The sequence below is a fragment of the Silurus aristotelis genome, assembly GCF_946808225.1.
Source record: "Silurus aristotelis genome assembly, chromosome: 12".
In the NCBI taxonomy this organism is placed as follows: Eukaryota; Metazoa; Chordata; class Actinopteri; order Siluriformes; family Siluridae; genus Silurus; species Silurus aristotelis.
In genome coordinates, this window is record NC_139585.1 from 28,399,403 (window position 1) to 28,419,377 (window position 19,975).

General features: G+C 49.0%; 1 protein-coding gene across 1 annotated transcript in view; it reads left to right on the forward strand.

Moving 5' to 3' along the window:
- The first annotated feature begins 7,328 nt into the window (after positions 1-7,328).
- LOC310734700 (uncharacterized protein) overlaps positions 7,329-19,975 on the forward strand; it is a 133,110-nt gene continuing 120,463 nt past the window's right edge. Inside the window, exons 1-4 of the mRNA XM_083557068.1 lie at positions 7,329-7,337; positions 7,734-7,754; positions 15,462-15,583; positions 15,862-16,134. Coding sequence (XP_083413194.1) covers positions 15,518-15,583; positions 15,862-16,134 — 339 coding nt within the window. The 5' untranslated portion in view covers positions 7,329-7,337; positions 7,734-7,754; positions 15,462-15,517. The remainder of the gene's footprint in view (positions 7,338-7,733; positions 7,755-15,461; positions 15,584-15,861; positions 16,135-19,975) is intronic.

The following is a 19,975-nucleotide window of genomic DNA, read 5'->3' on the forward strand; positions in this document are numbered from 1 at the left end:
AGTAGGCCAAGGACACCAGCAAAACTTCTTCCGATATTCTTTCTTTTTTGTTTTTTAAACCGAGAACATTCACACAACTAATCCTAAACATTTTAAACTTTCTTTAGTCAGCACTAAGCTTTCGTTTTGCCATCGTTAGCTACTTTGCCCATTGCAAACTTCCCAGGTTTCTCCTGCAACTCATCTGCATTGCAAACTTTTTGATGATCCAAGTTAATATAATACGATGACATGTTAAGTACTACACCAATTCCAAAAAAAAGTCAGTAAAATGTAAATAAAAACAGAATACAATGACCAACACCTGGTCTGCTGCACCCACCCCCATTGCAAAAAAGGTAATTTGTCCAGACATCATTTGTATTGATGAAAATGATCTGCCAGTAGAATAATTTCATGCTTGAAAAAAAAACAAAACAATAAAAAGGATCATTATGGAGAATGTTAGTTGAGGAATGTCTTAACAACATTTGTTTGCAATAAAAACAATAATTAATGCGGAAAAAACACCTCACCACTGTTCCCCCTTTACCAAACATATGACGTTTTATTTATCTTATGACATTATCTTGCAGTAATTACAGTACAGTCGTCCCTCGATATATATATGGCGGTTCGAATCTCGCGGTCCCACTTTATCACAATTTTCAATTCGGCACATAACTATTTTTTGTTTCGCGAACGGTCCCGAATTTATCATAGGAAAAAAAACCCTAAACTTAAAGTGAATTGTTTTGATGAAGTTTTATGTTGTAATGAATTAATAAATATATAATTATTAATTATGAAATGAAGTAAAAGTATACCTAAAACATTGTACGGTGTATCGTTTATTTACCAGAGACAAACAACACGTCGTCTTGTTTACGAAAGCGCAGTGCGCGGATGCTGAAGATCTACGTAGTAAATTTTGTTATTGAGTTTTATGCTGAATTAAGGTCATTTAATAATAAAAATATAATTATTAATATATATATATATATATATATATATATATATATATATATATATATATATATATATATATATATATATATCCATTCATGTTGCACGAACTTTATCACAAGACTGGTGTTAGGATGTTTTTTTAATACATGAGAATTAAATGTGCAATTATATTTAAGGATTGTCAATTATAACTTGAATCAATAAATCAGCTTAGTTATGACACACCAATAAAGTAGATTGGTGAGTGCAATTAAAATATTTTCTTACCGTGAGTATTATCTTTTAGTAGATATGTAGAGAATGTCTATTACAAAACAGAATTTGTATCTGATGAGAATGTGAACGAGAAAATCTTATTTGACAGCTGTGTATTTTATTTATTTTTTTCTCTGTCTTGGTGACTATATAAATGTACACCCATAGTAATACACTACTCATATTGATGACACAGACGTTCTGTAGGCACAATAAAAGTAGTTAACATCCAGCTAAGATTAAAATGAAATTTAAATTTGATCTTAATTAGGGTAAAAACATTTAACGATATTGTTGTTTCTGGGGATATATATATATATATATATATATATATATATATATATATATATATATATATATATATATATATATATATATATATGTGAAAAATAGGAATAATCTATACATTTGGCATGGTACAGTAAAATGTATAAGGCTATGCATTTAAAATTGAAGAAAACCTAAGGGCATGTATTATGCCCTCACTTGGGTCATTATATTGTCTATATATGAAAAACAATGGGATTATTATGTTCTAAAATATTCTTCAGTTAGTTTTTTCTTTGTGTAAGTGAATATGCCTCTTAATATTAATAATGTCCACCCAATCCCAGATTTACACTTGTTTATGGGGTGTCCACGTCTGCTGTGTCTGGCCACCCTGCTCTATATGAGTAAGTCTTTCGAATTTTTGATTGTTATAAGAGTATAGTGTATAGTATAGTTTTTATTATTTTTTAAACATGTTTAAATTTCAAACTAAAAAACAATTACTTTAAATACTATTTCAAATCTTTTATTACACAAAGAATGCATTTGGACTTAAACACACTTGTACATAATGCAGAATCATATGTAAAAAGTAATTAGATGCAGGCATCTTGTCAGGGAGCACCCTGCACTCCCGCCCGCACATGCCCCGCCAACACGGAGCTTCTCGCCTGATTACTAACTCGGCGCACCTGACTTCTATCAGACTCCCTCCCATATAAGCAGCTTCGCTTCCCACCAACACCGTCCGTTATTGCCCTTATGGACTCAAGCTGTCAGCTCTACGATTTCCCGTTCTGCTGCCAGTTTGCTTGCTCTATCGACACGCTACTATCGTTTCAGCCCTTTTGCTTTTGCCGCTTCGCTCCGGGTTTCTGTTCTGGTTGTGTTAGTGCTCATTTGACTGTACTCCATTCTGTCATTAAAACCCTGGTTTTGCACAGCTCCGCTTTCCGCCTCGTCCGTGCGTAACAGAATAACGGACCGACAACAAAGGAGAGAGAGCCGCCCCTCACCTGGAGATGGACGCACACGCCCATGGATCTCTTCATAGAGATGCAGCCGCAGCGTTTCCCCACCGCTCGAGCCAAGATCGCGTTCATCATCTCCTTGCTTTCCGGGAAGGCGTTAGCCTGGGCCCAATCTCTCTGGGAAGCCGCAGGACCGGTGGTGTATTCCTACACGGCATTCACCGCGCACTTCCGGGAAGTGTTCAGTACCTCCCCCGGAGTCCTCTCCACTACGGATCAGCTGCTCGGGTTGCGCCAGGGTGAGGATTCCATCACCGACTACAGCCTCCGTTTTCGCACTCTGGCGGCATCTTGTGGCTGGAACGAGTCAGGGCTGCTCGGTCTTTATCGGCAGGGTTTGGCTCCTGAAATAAAGCAGGCGATGGCCATTCACGAGGATTCGGTGGGATTGGAAGATTTCATACGGAAATCCATCGGCCTCGCACAGCGTTTGGCGGCATGCCGGAGCTCGCCACCATTACCCACGTCGTCATTTCCAGTCATGCAACATTCCGCGCCTACGGCTTCAGGGGGCGAACCCATGCAGCTCGGAACCCAGAGGCTGACCCAGACAGAGAGAGCGAAACACCCGCTTGGCCACGGGTAGATGTCTGTACTGCGGGAGGCGTCATTTCATCGCCGGCTGCCCCACTCGCCCATCTCGTGCCTCGGTGAGTTCAGTCCCGTTTCCTACTGAAATCTCTCCGTTATCCAAGCTCTTGGTGACACTGTTAACACCTGCTCTCTCTTTATCGGTTCGGGCGCTGGTCGACTCCGGTTCCGCAGGGAACTTCATCTCACAGGACTGCCTCGACCGGCTACAGCTCCGCCGAGAGAGGGGCTCCCAGGACTTAGCCGTGCAAACCATCCAGGGGCGCCCGCTGGGGAGAGGCTGGGTGAAGTATTGTGCCCCAGCGATCACACTACAGGTCGGACTGTTTTACCAGGAGGAGATCAGGTTCATGGTGCTTGAGGACTCCACTGTCAGCGTGATCCTGGGAAGACCCTGGCTTCAACAACACGCGCCGAGGTGTTCCTGGGACCCGTGCGACATCCTGGAGTGGAGCCCTCACTGCCTCCAGCACTGCCTCTCCGGACTTCCCTCCAGGATCCTGCGGGCCATCGTGGGTGCCACCCAGGTGGAAGCATCGACCATCAACACCCAGGTTGAGCTCCCTGAAGCGTATCGGGCCTACAAGGACGTTTTCAGTGCACAGGCCGCCACCCGTCTTTCTCCTCACCGGCCTTGGGACTGTGCTATTGACTTGCTTCCGGGGGCGAAGCTACCCAAGGGCCGGATCTACCCCCTGTCAGCCCCTGAACACAAGGCGATGGAGGAATACATCGCACAGGCCCTCCGTCAAGGGTTCATCGCCCCTTCCACTTCTCCGGCGGCCTCCAGCTTCTTCTTTGTGGGGAAAAAGGACGGTGGTCTCCAGCCCTGCATTGATTTCCGACAGCTGAATTCCCAGATCGTTCCCCTTCCTTATCCCCTGCCGCTCGTTCCGGCGGCCCTGGAGGAGCTACGGGAGGCGCGGGTCTTCTCCAAGCTCGACCTACGGAGCGCCTACAATCTGGTGCGCATCAGGAAGGGGGACGAGTGGAAGACGGCCTTCATCACGCCCTCGGGACACTACGAATACCGGGTCATGCCGTACGGCCTTTCCATCTCCCCGGCCGTGTTCCAGGGGTTCATGAACGAAGTGCTCCGACCATACCTCCAGAGGTTCGTGATGGTTTACATCGATGACATCCTCATATACTCACGGACTCTGGAGGAACACCTGGACCACATGAAACAAGTCCTAGGAGCACTCCGTTCACAACATCTGTACTTGAATCTCTCCAAATGCGAGTTTCATCGCCCTCAGACCCGGTTCCTTGGTTACATCATCAGCTCCCAGGGGATTCAGATGGACGAAGGCAAGGTCCAAGCAGTGCGGGACTGGCCCGTTCCGACCACTATCAAGGAGCTCCAACGCTTTCTGGGCTTTGCCAACTTTTACCGTAGGTTCATCCAGGGTTACAGCCAGATCACCGCTCCCCTCACCTCTCTCCTCCGGGGTAAGGCACGCGCCCTTGGCTGGACCCGTGAGGCTCAGAAGGCTTTCGACGAGCTCCGCGAGCGCTTCTGCCACGCCCCCGTCCTTCGCCACCCGGATCCCACACATCCCTTTGTCGTAGAGGTGGACGCTTTCTTGACAGGGGTAGGGGTGACCCTCTTTCAACGGATGGGCTCCCCTCCAACGCTCCACCCGTGTGCGTATTACTCCCACAAACTCACTCCGGCTGAACAGATTTATGACATCAGGAACCGGGAGCTCCTGGCCATCAAACTCGCCCTGGAGGAATGGAGGCACTGGTTGGAGGGCGCTGAGCACCCTTTCACTGTCATCACCGATCATAAGAACCTCCAGTACCTGCGGGAGGCCCGAAGATTGAACCCCAGGCAGGCTCGGTGGGCCCTGTTCTTCACCCGCTTCCGCTTCCAGGTCACCTATCGAGCGGGGGCCCAAAACGGCAAGGCGGACGCCCTCTCCCGCCTGTTCGGGCCCGACGAGCCCGGGGACCCGGTCCCCATCCTTCCGCCCGATCTCATCGTGGGGCCGATCATCTGGGACTTAGATGAGGACATCCGCACGGCCACGCTCCAAGAACCGAGCCCGGAGGGGTGCCCCGAGGGTAAGGTGTATGTGCCGACCGCATGTCGACGGGAGTTAGTCCAATCGGTCCACGAAGGATTAGGGGCAGGCCACCCCGGCGAGAAACGCACCCTCCAGCTGGTTCAAGCCCGGTATTGGTGGCCCGGTATGACGAGGGAGGTCACTCGCTTCGTCCAAGGGTGCCCCACATGCGCCATGACCAAGGTACCGCGTCGCCTACCCGTGGGCAGGTTGGTGCCACTCCCGGTCCCGCAACGTCCTTGGTCCCACCTGGGTGTCGACTTTGTCACCGATCTTCTTCCTTCCGAAAGGAACACTAGTATCCTGGTGGTAGTGGACCGGTTCTCAAAAGGCTGTCGCTTTATCCCCCTGAAGGGCCTGCCGACCGCCCTGGAGACCGCCGAGGCCCTGTTCCACCAAGTCTTTCGCACCTTCGGCCTCCCAGAGGAGATCGTCTCGGACCGAGGACCGCAATTTACGTCACGGGTCTGGAGGGCTTTCTTTCATCTCCTAGGGATCTCAGTCAGCCTTTCCTCCGGTTACCATCCCCAGACCAACAGGCAGGCGGAAAGGAACCAGGAGAGCTGGTGTCGTTTTCTGCCATGGGCCGAGTACGCCCAAAACTCGCTGCGCCAGGACGCGACGGGGCTTACGCCCTTCCAGTGTACGCTGGTTTCCAGCCACCTCTCTTCCCTTGGTCCGACGAGCCCAGTGACGTACCCGCCGTGGACGCATGGTTTCGGGAGAGCAACTGGGTCTGGGAGTCGGCGCACACACAACTCCGGAGGGCAGTGCGGAACACACGACGGCACGCCGACGCCCGTCGGCTGGAGGCGCCCCGTTTCCGGCCGGGTGACCAGGTATGGCTTTCCACCCGGGACCTACATCTCAGGCTCCCCTGCTGCAAGCTGTGCCCCCACTTTGTGGGCCCGTTCAAGATCGCCCGGCAGGTCAACGAGGTGACTTACCGTTTGGAGCTCCCGCCCAGGTACCGGATCCACCCGACATTCCATGTGTCTCTGCTGAAGCCTCACCGTCCGTCTCTCTCTCCCTCTCTAGGTGGCCCCGACGCGTCCGTCCAGCCGGAGATCTTAGACCAGCCAGGGGTCTACGCGGTGCGTGAGGTGTTGGACTCACGACGGCGCGGGGGTCGCCTTGAGTACCTGGTCGACTGGGAGGGATACGGTCCGGAGGAACGCTCATGGGTGGCTCGGGAGGACATCCTGGACCCGGCGCTGTTGGTGGAGTTCCACGCGGCTCACCCCCATCGCCCGGCGCCCCGGGGCAGGGGTAGGCCTCGTCGCAGGGCTCGGGCGTCTGGTGCCGCCCCTGGAGGAGGGGGTGGTGTCAGGGAGCAGCCTGCACTCCCGCCCGCACATGCCCCGCCAACACGGAGCTTCTCGCCTGATTACTAACTCGGCGCACCTGACTTCTATCAGACTCCCTCCCATATAAGCAGCTTCGCTTCCCACCAACACCGTCCGTTATTGCCCTTATGGACTCAAGCTGTCAGCTCTACGATTTCCCGTTCTGCTGCCAGTTTGCTTGCTCTATCGACACGCTACTATCGTTTCAGCCCTTTTGCTTTTGCCGCTTCGCTCCGGGTTTCTGTTCTGGTTGTGTTAGTGCTCATTTGACTGTACTCCATTCTGTCATTAAAACCCTGGTTTTGCACAGCTCCGCTTTCCGCCTCGTCCGTGCGTAACACATCTGTTATTCTTCTATTTAAAATGTTACTATACCAACTTCCTTTTCTAACATATCATAAAGTCCTTTTCTCCACCGGAAGGAGATGTACTGTAGAGCTGTATGAAATTGATTATTCTAATAAAATGTGTAAGATATGCCAATTGAAAATATATATGTGTGTACAAAACGGCAGTGTGTTAGTTTGTTTTTTTTTACAGTAAGAATTAATTGATGTGCTCTGCATGCACCTTTTCTATTGCATTTTTTTAAAAACAGCATTTCGAGGATTTTAAATACATTTTTGACTCATTTTTATTAAAAAGGAGAGGGTTTTTTAGTATTCATAGCATATTTGCTGCTATATAGTGCAGTTGGTTCTATTGGAAAAAACTGAAACCATTCTCTTATTGCATTTGTAATGTAAAATATTAATAGCATAAATAATCTACCTATCATTCTCTCTCTCTACTTCTGGGTGGGGTGGAAACACAATATACACAAGGTATATTAGTTAGGATTTAATATACAGTGTGTGTATGTATAAATATGTTAATAAACAGAAATGTTTCATAATAACATGAACAGTGTTGAGTAAAATCATTTATTTTTTATTTCCTATCTGCATCTCCGACTCTTCCTCACTATGACATGAATTTACATCAACAACACCAGGTAAAGTTTCACTGGCACCATGTGTAGATACGAATGTGTAAACATTGTATTGGTCCATTATCATATTCCTTCAGCATAAGAAATATGATGCTGTTTTAAATATGTAAAATGAAATATAAAAATATCTACAAATTAAATATAAAATTTTATAATGATGTTTAGATGAATCATTAATTTGAATTTTTCTTTCAACCGTTCTGGTTTTCTACGTAAATATGACATGCAGTTTCAACATCATCATCAACAGGTAAAGCTTTACTGGCAATGTGTGTATATAGAAATGTATGAACATTGCATCCAGCATTTATCCCCATCTTTCAACACGTGATTTCATCCACTTAAAAATACACATCAATAAATTTGATCTAAAAAACAGTGCTCTGAAAAAACCTACTTCCTGATTTTGCATATTTGTTACAGTTAAATAATTGAGATCATCAAAGAAATGTGAATATTAAACAAATAACCAAGAAAATGCAAAATAAAATTTTTAAATTATGACTTTATTTATTATATTTATTAGGGGAAAAAAGCTGTTCAAACCTACCTAACCCTATTGTGAAAAAAAAGTACTTGCTCCTCTGCCTTGCTAAATCATGAATAATCACATTTTTTTGGAATGCTGAGACAAATTTCGCTTGTCAGGCCCAGGCCCGACTACTGCCAGACCTGTCAACAAATCACCTAAATAGAACCTGTCGGACAGTGAAGCATGCCAAAAGATCTCAAAAAGCAACAAAAATAACAAAATAATTAAAATATCAGCTTTCAAAAGGTTTCAAAACCATTTCTAATGATTTGGGACTCCAGCAAACCATGGTGAGAGCCATTATCCACAAATGGAGACAACTTGGAACAGTGGTGAACCTTCCCAGGAGTGGCTGGTCTACCAAAATTTACTTCAAGAGCTCAACAAAGACTCATCCAGGAGCTAATAAGAGAACCCAGAACAACATCTAATGAACTGCAGGCCTCACTTAGTCATTGTCAGTGTTCATAATTCAACAAAAGACTGGGTAAAAGATGGCCTCCGTGGCATCTTAATTATCCCCAAAGCTTTTGGGAAAAATATTTCTGTGAAATGATGAGAGAAAAATTATATGTCACATTACATCTACGTCACATTACATCTAGCATAAAACTAACACAGCATTCTATTAAAAAAAAAGAAAAAATTACAATATACCATAAGTCAAACATGGTGGTGGTAGTGTGATGGTCTGGGGCTGTTTTGCAGCTTCAGGTCCTGGAAGATTTGCCATAATTAATTGAACCATTAATTCTGAACTGTGCATTTGGATTATGCAGCAGGACAATGATCCAAAATAACACCAGCAAGTCAACTTTCAATACCTCAAAAAAAAAAAAAAATTTTTTTTTGAGTGGCCTAGTCAAAACTGTACCTAAATCAAAATGGGATGCTATGGAATACAAATCCTACATCAGCAAATTATATAGACATTTCAATGTGTTTCAAAACAACGTCCATAGATAAGGAATAAAGGGTGGCACGGCATCAAAGCGAGTAACTGTCTTATCAAAATCTACGTGAATGGCCTGTTTAATGTTAAGTACTCCAATGTCCGGGAGTCTCTCCTGGCTCATTGTATTTCTCATATATTTTTTTAAGTCGGCGCAAGCAAGAAAGATTTTTGTCGCACAATGCGCTGTTCATCTGCACAGTCAAAAAGAGTCAAGGGAGACAATTGTTCAAGCTGTAGCCGTATGGCTATATGCACTCTCCACTCACGGAAAACGGTCTCCAAGAAGAGGGCTCTTCTTCGCAGGTCAGGTCCGCCAAAGGTCATAGGGCTTTCAGGCCGACTTTGCAGAAGGCATGGAGACGGATGAGTCCCCTCCGGCTTCCCATGCCGGGCTGAGCACCGGTTCCCTGGGGTAAGCACGACAGGGACAGGGCTTTTCTGCTAAATGCCCTGATAGCTACTGCTGGCCTGTTCGTTAACGCGGTTGAGGCGGTCGTTGACAGGTTTCAGGAGTCAACAAAGCAATCGGCGGCGTTCCAGCGGTACCTTCCTCGCCAAGATTTCCTGGTAGCTTTTTCCTCGGTGGAGATATGTCTGGGACCAGAGCCCAAGCATGCTCTGGTCCTGGAACCCAAGCAGGCTCTGGTCCTGGAACAAGAAGTGCGCACCCCCCAAAGGAAAGGGCCCATTGAGGTGGTTCCTCCTTTAGTCAGAGAGTCAGGCTTTTACAGCCTGTACTTGGATTGAGGCCGATCCTAGATCTATTCTCTTTGAACTGCTCACTCGTGAAGGCCTAGGTTCAGCATGGTCACCCTCACAGAGGTCGTGTCTCAGATCAAGTACGAGGACTGATTTGTCACGATAGATTTTCGGGACACCGATTTACACATATCCATCCTTCCTGCTCACAGGAGGTTCCTGAGGTTTGCTTTCGGGGGCGAAACTTACCAATATCGGGTCCTTCCGCTCGGCCTAGCGCTCTCACTCTGCACCTTCACAAATTGCATGAATGTGGCTCTAGCCTCGCTACGGCTTCAGGGCATCTGCATTCTAAACTATATCGACAACTGGTTTATATTAGCTCGATCAGAGCTTCAGGCAGTCTGGCATCGAGATGTCGTTCTCGCCTCTATGAAGCAGCTGGGGTAAAGACTTAAACGCAAGGAAGACTGTGCTTCCTCCAGTACAAAGAACCACCTTCTTGGGCGTAGTGTGGTAATCAACATCTGTCTCCCGCCCTGGATCGTAGCTATCCTTACAGCAGTCCGGAGAGTGGGAGAAGGCCAGTCACTCACAATGAAGCAGTTCCAGAGGCTGCTGGGTCCCACTTGGCCTCCTCCAAATGAGACCCCTCAGACAGAGGGTTCTTTCAAAAGGGCAATCCACTCCTTATTATCTAAGTCTCGTGGCAAGCGAACCTATGTTCATGTCTCAGGGTCCCTTCCTGGAAGCTTCTTGTCGTTGTATCCCTCACGGGGTGGGGAGCAGTCATGAGTGGCCATTCCGCCCAAGGTTGGTGGAACGAGCTACATCGTTCATTGCACATAAATTGCCTGGAGATGATGGCGATTGACGACCTTGGAAATGGGGAAGGGGCCGATGAAGCGCGGGGCGAGCTTCCGACAGGTGGCCTTAAGAGGAAGGTCCCGAGTAGAGAGCCATACACGTTGCCCGGCACGGTAGTGGGGAGCTAGGCGCCGCCTACGGTTGGCCCCCTGGCAAAGCCTTATGCCATTCTTGAGCAGGGCCGCTCGGGCCGTCCTCCAGCCTCGACGGCAGCGTCGGAAGAAAAGGGCGGCAGAAGAAACGGCGGACCGGGGTTCCTGGATGGAGAAAATAGGCGGCAGGAAACCGTGGACCACCTGGAAGGGCGCAAGTCCCGTGGCAGCAGTGGGAAGAGTGTTATGGGCATACTCGATCCACAAAAGTCTGTCCGACCAGGAGGAGGGTTCCCGACTGCAAAGGAGGCGGAGACCAGTTTCAAGATCCTGGTTGAGTCTCTCGGTCTGTCCGTTCGTCTGGGGGTGAAACCCAGATGAGAGGCTGGTCGAGACGCCCAGGAGGCGGCAGAACTCCCTTCAAAACAGCGCTGAGAATTGGGGTCCGCGGTCCGAGACGATGTCTCTGGGAAAACCATGTAGGCGAAATATGTGCTGAAGGGCCAGCTTGGCGGTTTCCTTGGCAGATGGCAGCTTGGGTAAGGCGATGAAGTGGCCCATCTTAGAAAACCGATCAATGACCGTCATGACGACCGTGTTGCCATTGGAAACGGGCAGCCCGGTAACAAAGTCCATGGCGATGTGCGACCACGGGCGTTTCGGGATAGGAAGGGGCCGAAGAAGACCTTAGGGGCGGCCATGAGGGTTCTTGTGTTGGGCACAGTCGGGGCAGGCTGCGACAAAGTCCCGGGTGTCCTTTACCATGGAAGGCCACCAGAAGCGTGCCTTGACCAGAGACAAGGTGCGAGGCTGACCGGGGTGACAGAAGAACAGGTAGTTGTGACACCACTGAAGAACTCCAGAGCGGAGCCCCTCGGGGACATACAGGAGACCAGTGGGGCAACCCTCGGGGACAGGGCCCCTGTCTCGGGCCTCCCTGACCCGCTCCTCCAAAGCAAGGCTAAGGGTGTGGACCGACACAGACTTGGCAAGGATGGTCTCTGGGCACGGCTCCTCCTCCTCCTCCTGGGCATGAACTCTAGAGAGCGCATCAGGCTTGACATTCGGGCTCCCAGGCCGGTACGAAAGAGAGAACTGGAAGCGGCCAAAGAAAAGGCCCCATCTGGCCTGTCGGAGGTTGAGTCGCTTAGCCGATTGGAGGTACTCAAGGTTGCGATGATCCGTCCAGACCAGAAAGGGGACCTCCGCACCCTCCAACCAATGGCGCCATTCCTCCAAGGCCAGTTTGACGGCAAGGAGCTCCCTCTCACCCACCGGGTAGTTACGTTCCGAGGAGCTAAGGCGCCTGGAATAAAAGGCGCAAGGATGCAGGCGGTTATCCTCAGGGCAGACCTGGGAGAGCACCGACCCTACCCCTACGCCGGAGGCGTCGACTTCAACAACGAACTGCCGAGCCGGGTCAGGAAAGATGAGGATAGGCGCCTCCGTGAATCGCCGCTTAAGCCCCAGAAATGCCTCCTCAGCCTCGGGGCCCCAAATGAACGAGCGGAGGGAAGACGTCAGAAGGTGGAGGGGTGCCGCCACCGAACTATAGCCCTTCACGAAGCGGCGATAAAAGTTGGCGAAGCCCAGGAACCTTTGTAATTGGCGGCGGGAGGTGGGGGTCGGCCAATCCCGGATTGCCTGGACCCTGGCAGGGTCCATCCGGATATTCCCCGCTGGAAGCAGGTATCCCAGGAACGAGGTATGTGAGGTGTGGAACTCACATTTCTCGGGTTTTACGTAGAGCCCATGCTTGAGAAGTCTCTCCAAGACCTGACGCACCTGCTGGACGTGCTCGTCCATGGAATGGGAGAAGATCAAGATATCATCCAGGTAGACGAACACGAACGTATTGGGCATGTCACGGAGGACCTTGTTGACTAGAGCCTAAAAGACGGCCGGGGCGTTGGTTAGGCCAAACGGCATGACGAGGTACTCATAATGTCCGGCTGGGGTGTTGACGGCGGTCTTCCACTCATCCCCCTCCCTGATACGCACCAGGTGGTACGTGTTGCGTAGATCCAGCTTAGTGAAGATCGTGGCCCCATGCAGGAGCTCAAATGCCGAGGCCATAAGCGGCAAGGGGTAACGGTTCCGGACAGTGATAGCATTAAGACCCCGGTAGTCAATGCAGGGGCGTAGGGACCCATCCTTCTTTTCAACAAAGAAGAAACCCGCCCCAGCCGGGGAGGAGGATGGTCGGATGATACCCGCCACCAGGGACTCCCGGATATACTGGTTCATGGCAGTCCTCTCCGGGGCGGACAACTGATACAGGCCCCCCCTAGGGGGACTGGCTCCGGGAAGCAGTTCGATGGCACAGTCAAAGTGCCGGTGGGGAGGCAGGGAGGTAGCCAAGGCCTTACTAAACACGGGCGCAAGGCCATGATTGATCGCAGGAGTGCTTGGGAGTGACATTCCGGGAGTGGTTTGGGTGGCGGGGGAGCAAGGCAGTGGCCGAAGCAATGCACACCCCAATCCAGAATACGCCCTGTCATCCAATCAACACGTGGATTGTGTTTCTAAAGCCAAGGGAACCCGAGCAAAACGGGGGTTTGGGGAGAGGAGATGACCAGGAAGGAAAGCCACTCCTGATGTTGTTCCCCCACTGACATAAGTAGAGGCTTAGTGCGGTGCATGGCCCGGCCTAAAAGGCTGCCGTCCAGGGCTCTGATTAGCAGAGCTTCGGGTAGGGGTTCCATGGGAACCAGCAGTCGCTGGGCAAGCTTGAGGTCGATGAATTCGGCATCAGCCCCAGAGTCGACGAAGGCAGCCAATTCTGTGCCTCCGGGGCCAACCTGAAGGTGGACCAAGATAGTGGGTTTGGAGGGAGCAGGGAAGGAGTGGCTCGTGGGTGCTCCCCTCTTTACCGACGAGCCTTGCCTTTTACCGGGCAGGAGGCGGCCATGTGCCCTTTACCTCCGCAGTAGAGGCATAGACCTAGAGACCGACGTTTTTCCTTCTCAGCGGGGGTCAGGTGGTGGCGTCCTATCTCCATGGCTGGCGGCGGAGAAAAAGAACGGGTGCCAGAACCCGAGGCACGAGGTGGGGAACAGCTCGCAGTTAAAGGACCGTGAGGATCTAGGCTCTGAGCAGGGTAACCACGCTCCCGGCGGCGTTCCTTTATGCGCCGATTGATGCGTGTAGCCAATGAGATCAGTGAATCCAGATCCTGGGGCGGATCACGAGCAGCAAGTTCATCCTTAACGGCAGAGGAGAGGCCCTGGAGGAAAGTATCGTAAAGCGCAATGCGATCCCATCCGCTGTCAGTGGCCTGGGTCCGGAACTCAGCTGCGAACTCTGCAACAGAGCGATGCCCCTGTGCGGCCGAGACCAGGGAGCGGGCGGCATCTTGGCGTGGCGTAGATGTGCCGAAGACCTTCCGGAGTTCGGCAGAAAAGGCGGCGAAAGATCTGCAGTTGGCTGATTGACTTTCCCACTCCGCAGTGGCCCACCTTAGGGCCCGGCCTGACAGGAGGGAAATGACGTAGGCCACCTTGGAACGCTCTGTACCGAATTGGGAGGGCTGCATGCTAAAAATCAGGTCACACTGCATAACAAACGATCGGCAGGAGTCCGGGTCGCCCGAAAAACGGGCTGGTTGCGTGAGCTGAGGCTCACGCATGGCCGAAGGGGTGGTAGGACAAGCAGGGGCTGGCCGGGCCGGGGCTGCAGGTGACGACGGCGGCGAAGCACCTGTGGTGAGTCGGTCACCAAAACGTGTGCGCAAAAATCCCATGATTTTCTGCACGCCAGTAGAGAGGTTTTGGATTTGTTGCTCCTGCGCCGCTTGTCGGCAAGACAAGGCTGCTACATCGGCGCTAGAGGGAGGTACATCCACGGGATCCATGTTGGCCAGATTGTTCTGTCAGAGAATTCAGGTTATAGAATCCAAGGCAGATGCAAAAGGAGCAGGGGAGAAAAGCTGTGCAGAGCCGAATCGGGGAGCCGATTCAGGGAGCCGATTCAGGGAGCCGATTCAGGGAGTCGTTTCAGGGAGCCGATTCAGGGAGCCGGTCCTACGCAGAGGGCGAGGATGCCGAGCCGGAAGCGGGGGCGCGTTCAGCACGAGCCGGAAACCTAAACGTGCGTTCAGCGCGAGCTGAGCCGAGCCGGAAGCCGGAGCGCGTACAGCGCGAACAGAGCAGAGCCGAGCAGGAAACCGGAGTGCGTTCAGCGTGTTCAGCGTGAGCAGAGCAGAGCCGAGCCGGAAACCGGAGCGCGTTGAGCGCGAGCCGAGCCGAAAACCGGAGGACAGAATAGTCAGGTCAGAAACAAACAAACAAAACAAAGAATACGCTGGAGAGTGTTCAGGGCAAGCCTAAAGACAATCTGGCACTGACTGGAGGATTCAGGCGTCCTTATAAGTGCCAGAAAATTAGACGCCAATTCCGTGCAGCTGGTTGGGAGGGGGTGTTTCCTCGGTGATTGAGGCGGTAATGCCAGCAGTGCACAAGCGGGCTGACAATTAGGTTTAGGCACTTATTAGGTTTAGGATGCAATTATTCTTTCACATAAGACCAAGCAGGTTTGGACAGTATTTTTCCAGTAATAAATTAATTGAAATCAAGATTTGAATATTGCAGTTTGTGTTTACTCAGGTTATCTTTGTATAACATTAAAAATGGCTTGATAATCTGAATCATTTAAATGCAAAAAAAAAAAAAAAAATATATATATATATATATATATATATATATATATATATATATATATATATATATATATATATATATATATATATATATAATTATAATTATATTTATAACTTAAATGTTTTTATTTTTTAATATAACTGTTTTATTTCAGGTTCACCATTGTTTCAAGTTGGACCAGGAGCAACACAACTTGTCCTCAACGATGGAATGTATGAAACAATTCAGCTGCAACAAACATTTAGTTACGGTGGAAACACCTACTCTCAACTCAATGTAAGTGAAAATAAAGGAATTAGAAATTTCTTATAATTTTATTTGATGATTTTTTTTTTATATATATTGTTCTTATCTCACAATATTATATGCTTCATTTTAAGTTGCATTTGTACAGAATTTATCACATTCAGGATATATGGTTTATAACAATCACATGGTCACATGTTCACTTGCATTCACATTAAAGATGTAATGAGCTGAAATGCAATTTCACTTGAAATGCACTTTTATTCCATGCTGGTAGATGAATAATTTGTATCTTCTCTCTCTCTCAGCTGAGTATGGACGGTTATGTGGCTTTCTTCATTCCAAATATCGATGATGAAGTGCCCAACCAAAATCTGGGCAAAGACATCATTGCACCACTGTGGACTGATATGGACTCTGACAGTGGAGGAAGATGGACCTATGAGCAGGCCACAAGCGGACCTTTAATAGATCAAACTAACCAAGAAATTAACAGGATGTTCCCCAATGTTTACTTTTCTGCTTCCTGGGTCTTTGTTTCCACTTGGGAAAATGTCCCCCTCGAATTTTCTTCTTTCATGGTAAGAGTCCAAACAGATGATTTAGTCTTTTGAATCTTAAAAAACGAATTGTAGCTTAAATCATTCTTCTCTACTAGGGTGCAACACTTCAAGTTGTCTTGGCCTCGGATGGTGGGGGCCCTTCTTTCATCCTAATGAACTATGGGACCATTCCTTCTATCCCCTCAGTTAACTGGCTTGAGAGCTTTAGGATTACATTTATGTTCAGCGTAAAATAAGCAAATCATCAGTAAAAGTTGTGAGAACATCTGTTTACATTTGATCTTTCTAGGCTGGTTATGGCATGGAGAGCAGCAGTTTTGTCATGCTTCCAGTAAACAGTGCCCCTGAGCTGTCATCATCTAGTAACGTCAATATCACTGGTCGCTGGGAATAATGTATAATGCTAATAATAAGGAGTGCTAACAGTGGATATTACCACATTACACCACCCCTTTAGCACATGTGTTCTATTCCTGTTTTAATTGTTGAATTCTGGAAGTGGCCAGAAATGTCTCTAGGTAATGTATGTAACCCCAGTTCCATGAGGGAATGAGATGCTGTCTCAACTTTGGCAACGCTTCTGCGTTGTCTACGCTCTGAATCACGTGCGTAATCTGTCCATTAGAAAGCGCGGCATCACCGGTGGGGTGACGTCACTACCAGGAAGCCATAGAAAGCACACGGTAGTATGGCATGGAGACACAGCATCTCGTTCCCTCAGGAATCTAGGGTTACATACGTAAACTACAGACGTTCCCTTTCAGGAACTCGAGCTGTGTCAATAACACTTTGGGAATGAGTGTCAAATCCTGCCACACTGACCAGTCCCTGACTAGTTTGTGGGGGCACAGCTAGTTAAAAAAAATAGAGGGGCCAGGAGTGGCAATGAGGTCAAGGTTATAGAACCTGACAAAGGTCAGCAGGGAAGACCAGCCCACAGCATTGCAGATGTCTTGGAGGGACACTCCAAAGGATGTCCCTCCTTTGGAGGCTTTTAGAGGCTGTCACACTCGGATCAAGTGTGCTCTGTCCCTGAAAGGAGCGAGGCGACCAGAGGACTTGAAGAAAGATCTAAAAGCATTGACAATCTACCTGCTTAATGTCTGCTTGTTCGCAGGGCTGTAGCAAACTAGCAGTTGTTCTGACTTCTTCCATGAACTAGTCCTGTGGACGCAAGTGTCCAGTGCTTGTACTGGACATAGCCGGTTCAGCTTCTCCTGGTCTGGGGCTTAAAAAGGAGGAGAATAGAATGCCTGGAGCCTAACAGGTTGTCTGACGACTGAGAGCACCTTGGGGATATAATCCGTTCTGGGGTACATGAAGTCACTGGCCATGCCTGGAGTAAACTCCAGAAAAGAGGGGCCCACTGAGAGGGTCTGAGGGGTCCTGTAGATCCCCTACTCTTTTGAGGTAGCAAATAGCCAGGAGAAACACAGGTATTGACTGTCGGTGCCTCCAAGAAGCCTTGGCCAATGGCTTAAAAGGGGGAATCGGATAGAGCCTCCAGCACAATGACCAGGTCCCATCCAAGCACTCTAGGTTGCACTGTAGGCCTCAGCCTCCGTGTGCCCACGGAGAAAATGCATCACCACCTGGTATTTGCCTAGTGAATGCCCCGCCACGGGGGCATGATATGCCGAAATGGCAAATGCATAGACTTTTGAGGGTGGACGGAGCCAACTCTTTGGTGAACTGTTTCTGAAGGAATTCCAGCACTGAACTAACTGGGCAGTTAACTGGATCCATTTGGTGCTGCAGGTGCCACACACTGAACAAGCACCATCTTATGGCATGCAACCTCCTCATGGAGGGAGCTCTGGAATGGAGAATAGTCTCTACCACCTAGGAGTGAAGACCGGAACCTCTAAGCTGTGCCCACTCAGGGGCCACAACCACAGCCTTTAGAATTATTGTGCCCCCTTCCTGAGAAAGGAAATCCCTCCTGAGAGGAATCTCCCAGGGAGGGTGCTCAAGGAGGGCTGCTAGGTCCACAAACCACAGTCTGCCTCTCCATCTTGGGGCCACCAAGTGGGGATGGACTCTATCCCAAAGAACTGTCTCCAAATCTCCTGCAAGCAGCGCAATGGGGGGAAAGGTGTACAGGGGTAGCCTTGGCCACGCCTGAGCCATGGCATCCAGCCCTAGAGAGGCTGGAGTACTAAGGGAGAACCAAAGGGGACAGTGAGACATCTCTTGAGATGCAAACAGGTATACTTGAGCCCTGCTAAATATCTCCCAGATCTGCTCCACCACATGAGTGTGGAGCTGCTATTCCCTGGGTCTCAACCTCTGTCTTGACAGGGCATCTGCTGCTTCATTTAGGTGGCCCTAGATGTATGCTGCTCTCAAGAAATAATTCAATGATACAATCACGGCCATCATCTCTAAACAATTGATGTGCCACAGCAGATGGGGCTCTTCCCATAGACCTTGTGTGGAGTGGCCACTCATGGCTGCTCCCCACCCCGTGAGGGAGGCATCCATTGTAAGCCTTAGGCGATGACCTGAAACCCCTAACATGTGGCCCTTAGATAGGAACCTGTGATCACTCCAAACAACTAAGGCACATAGGGCTCGTAACCTTAATAGTACATACGGAATTGATCCTCTTTGAGAACCCTTGCATCCTGAGCCACCACTGAGAGCCAAGTGGGATCACATTGGACGCTGCTGCCATAAGTCCGAGCAGTCTCTGGAACTGCTTGACAGTGAGTGACTGCCCTTCTCTGACCACCTGCCAGCCGTAAGCATGGTCGAATCTTATATGATATCCAAATAAGTGGTTCTCTGTAATGGAGAAAACACACTCTTTTTGGCATTCAGCTGAAACACCAGTGCCTTCATGTGAGTGAAAACGACATTTAGAAGCCGGACTGCTAACCAATCTTGGGCAAGCCCAAATTGAAGGACCCGATATTGTTACGCAGGGGCCCCGAAAGCGAACCTCAGGAACTTTCTGTGAGAGGAGGGGATGGATACATGAAAGTATGCGCCCTTTAGATATACAATGACAAATGAGTCCTCGGATCTGATCTGAGACACGACCTGCTTGAGGGTCAGCATCTTGAACCTGAGTCTCAATAGTAAGCGGTTCAGGTGACGTAGATCTAGAATAGGATGCAACTCTTCGTCCTTTTTGTGAACTATGAAGTACCTGGGCTGTAAAACCCAGACTCTGTTTGATAGAGGGACCACCTTGATGGGCTCCTTTCTCAGGAGAACGTTTATTACTTTGTCCATGACCAGAGCCTGCTTGGTTCCCACCAGGGTGGGACAAACCCTCTCAAGACTGACCTCTGGTTTCTTAAGGAAAAAAGGAACAAACCCGTCTAGAGGCCCTCTTTAAGGTCCATTTGCAAGCCACAGGAACTAAAGTGCTGGTGGGCTGCAAGGAGTAAGGGCACTGACTTAGCATGCGCCGCTCCCAGGCAAGCCACACACAGCTGAATATTGTGTTTAGGTTTTTTGCTCTCCTTCATATATTTTTTTTGGACCAACAATGAGATGAAATACACAAAAAGAGCTTCATGAACAAACAAAAGCTGGCACCGGCTTCAATTCATGTGCTTTTTATAGCTTTCAATTGATTAGTCAGTTATTAAATGACTCGTAGTCTGCCATGTGAAGTAGATAGATCACTTTACTCATTCCAGAAGAAAAATCCCTTATCCCAGATAGAAAATGTTTAGTTTACCATTGCCATGGAGTGTGGAGGAGAGTCAAGTCAAGTCAAGAAGCTTTTTTTGTCATTTCAACCATATATAGCTGATGAAGTACACAGTGAAATAGATCAACGTTCCTCCAGAACCCAGGTGCTACATAAAACAGCATAAAACAACAGTCAAAGAACAGAAAAAAC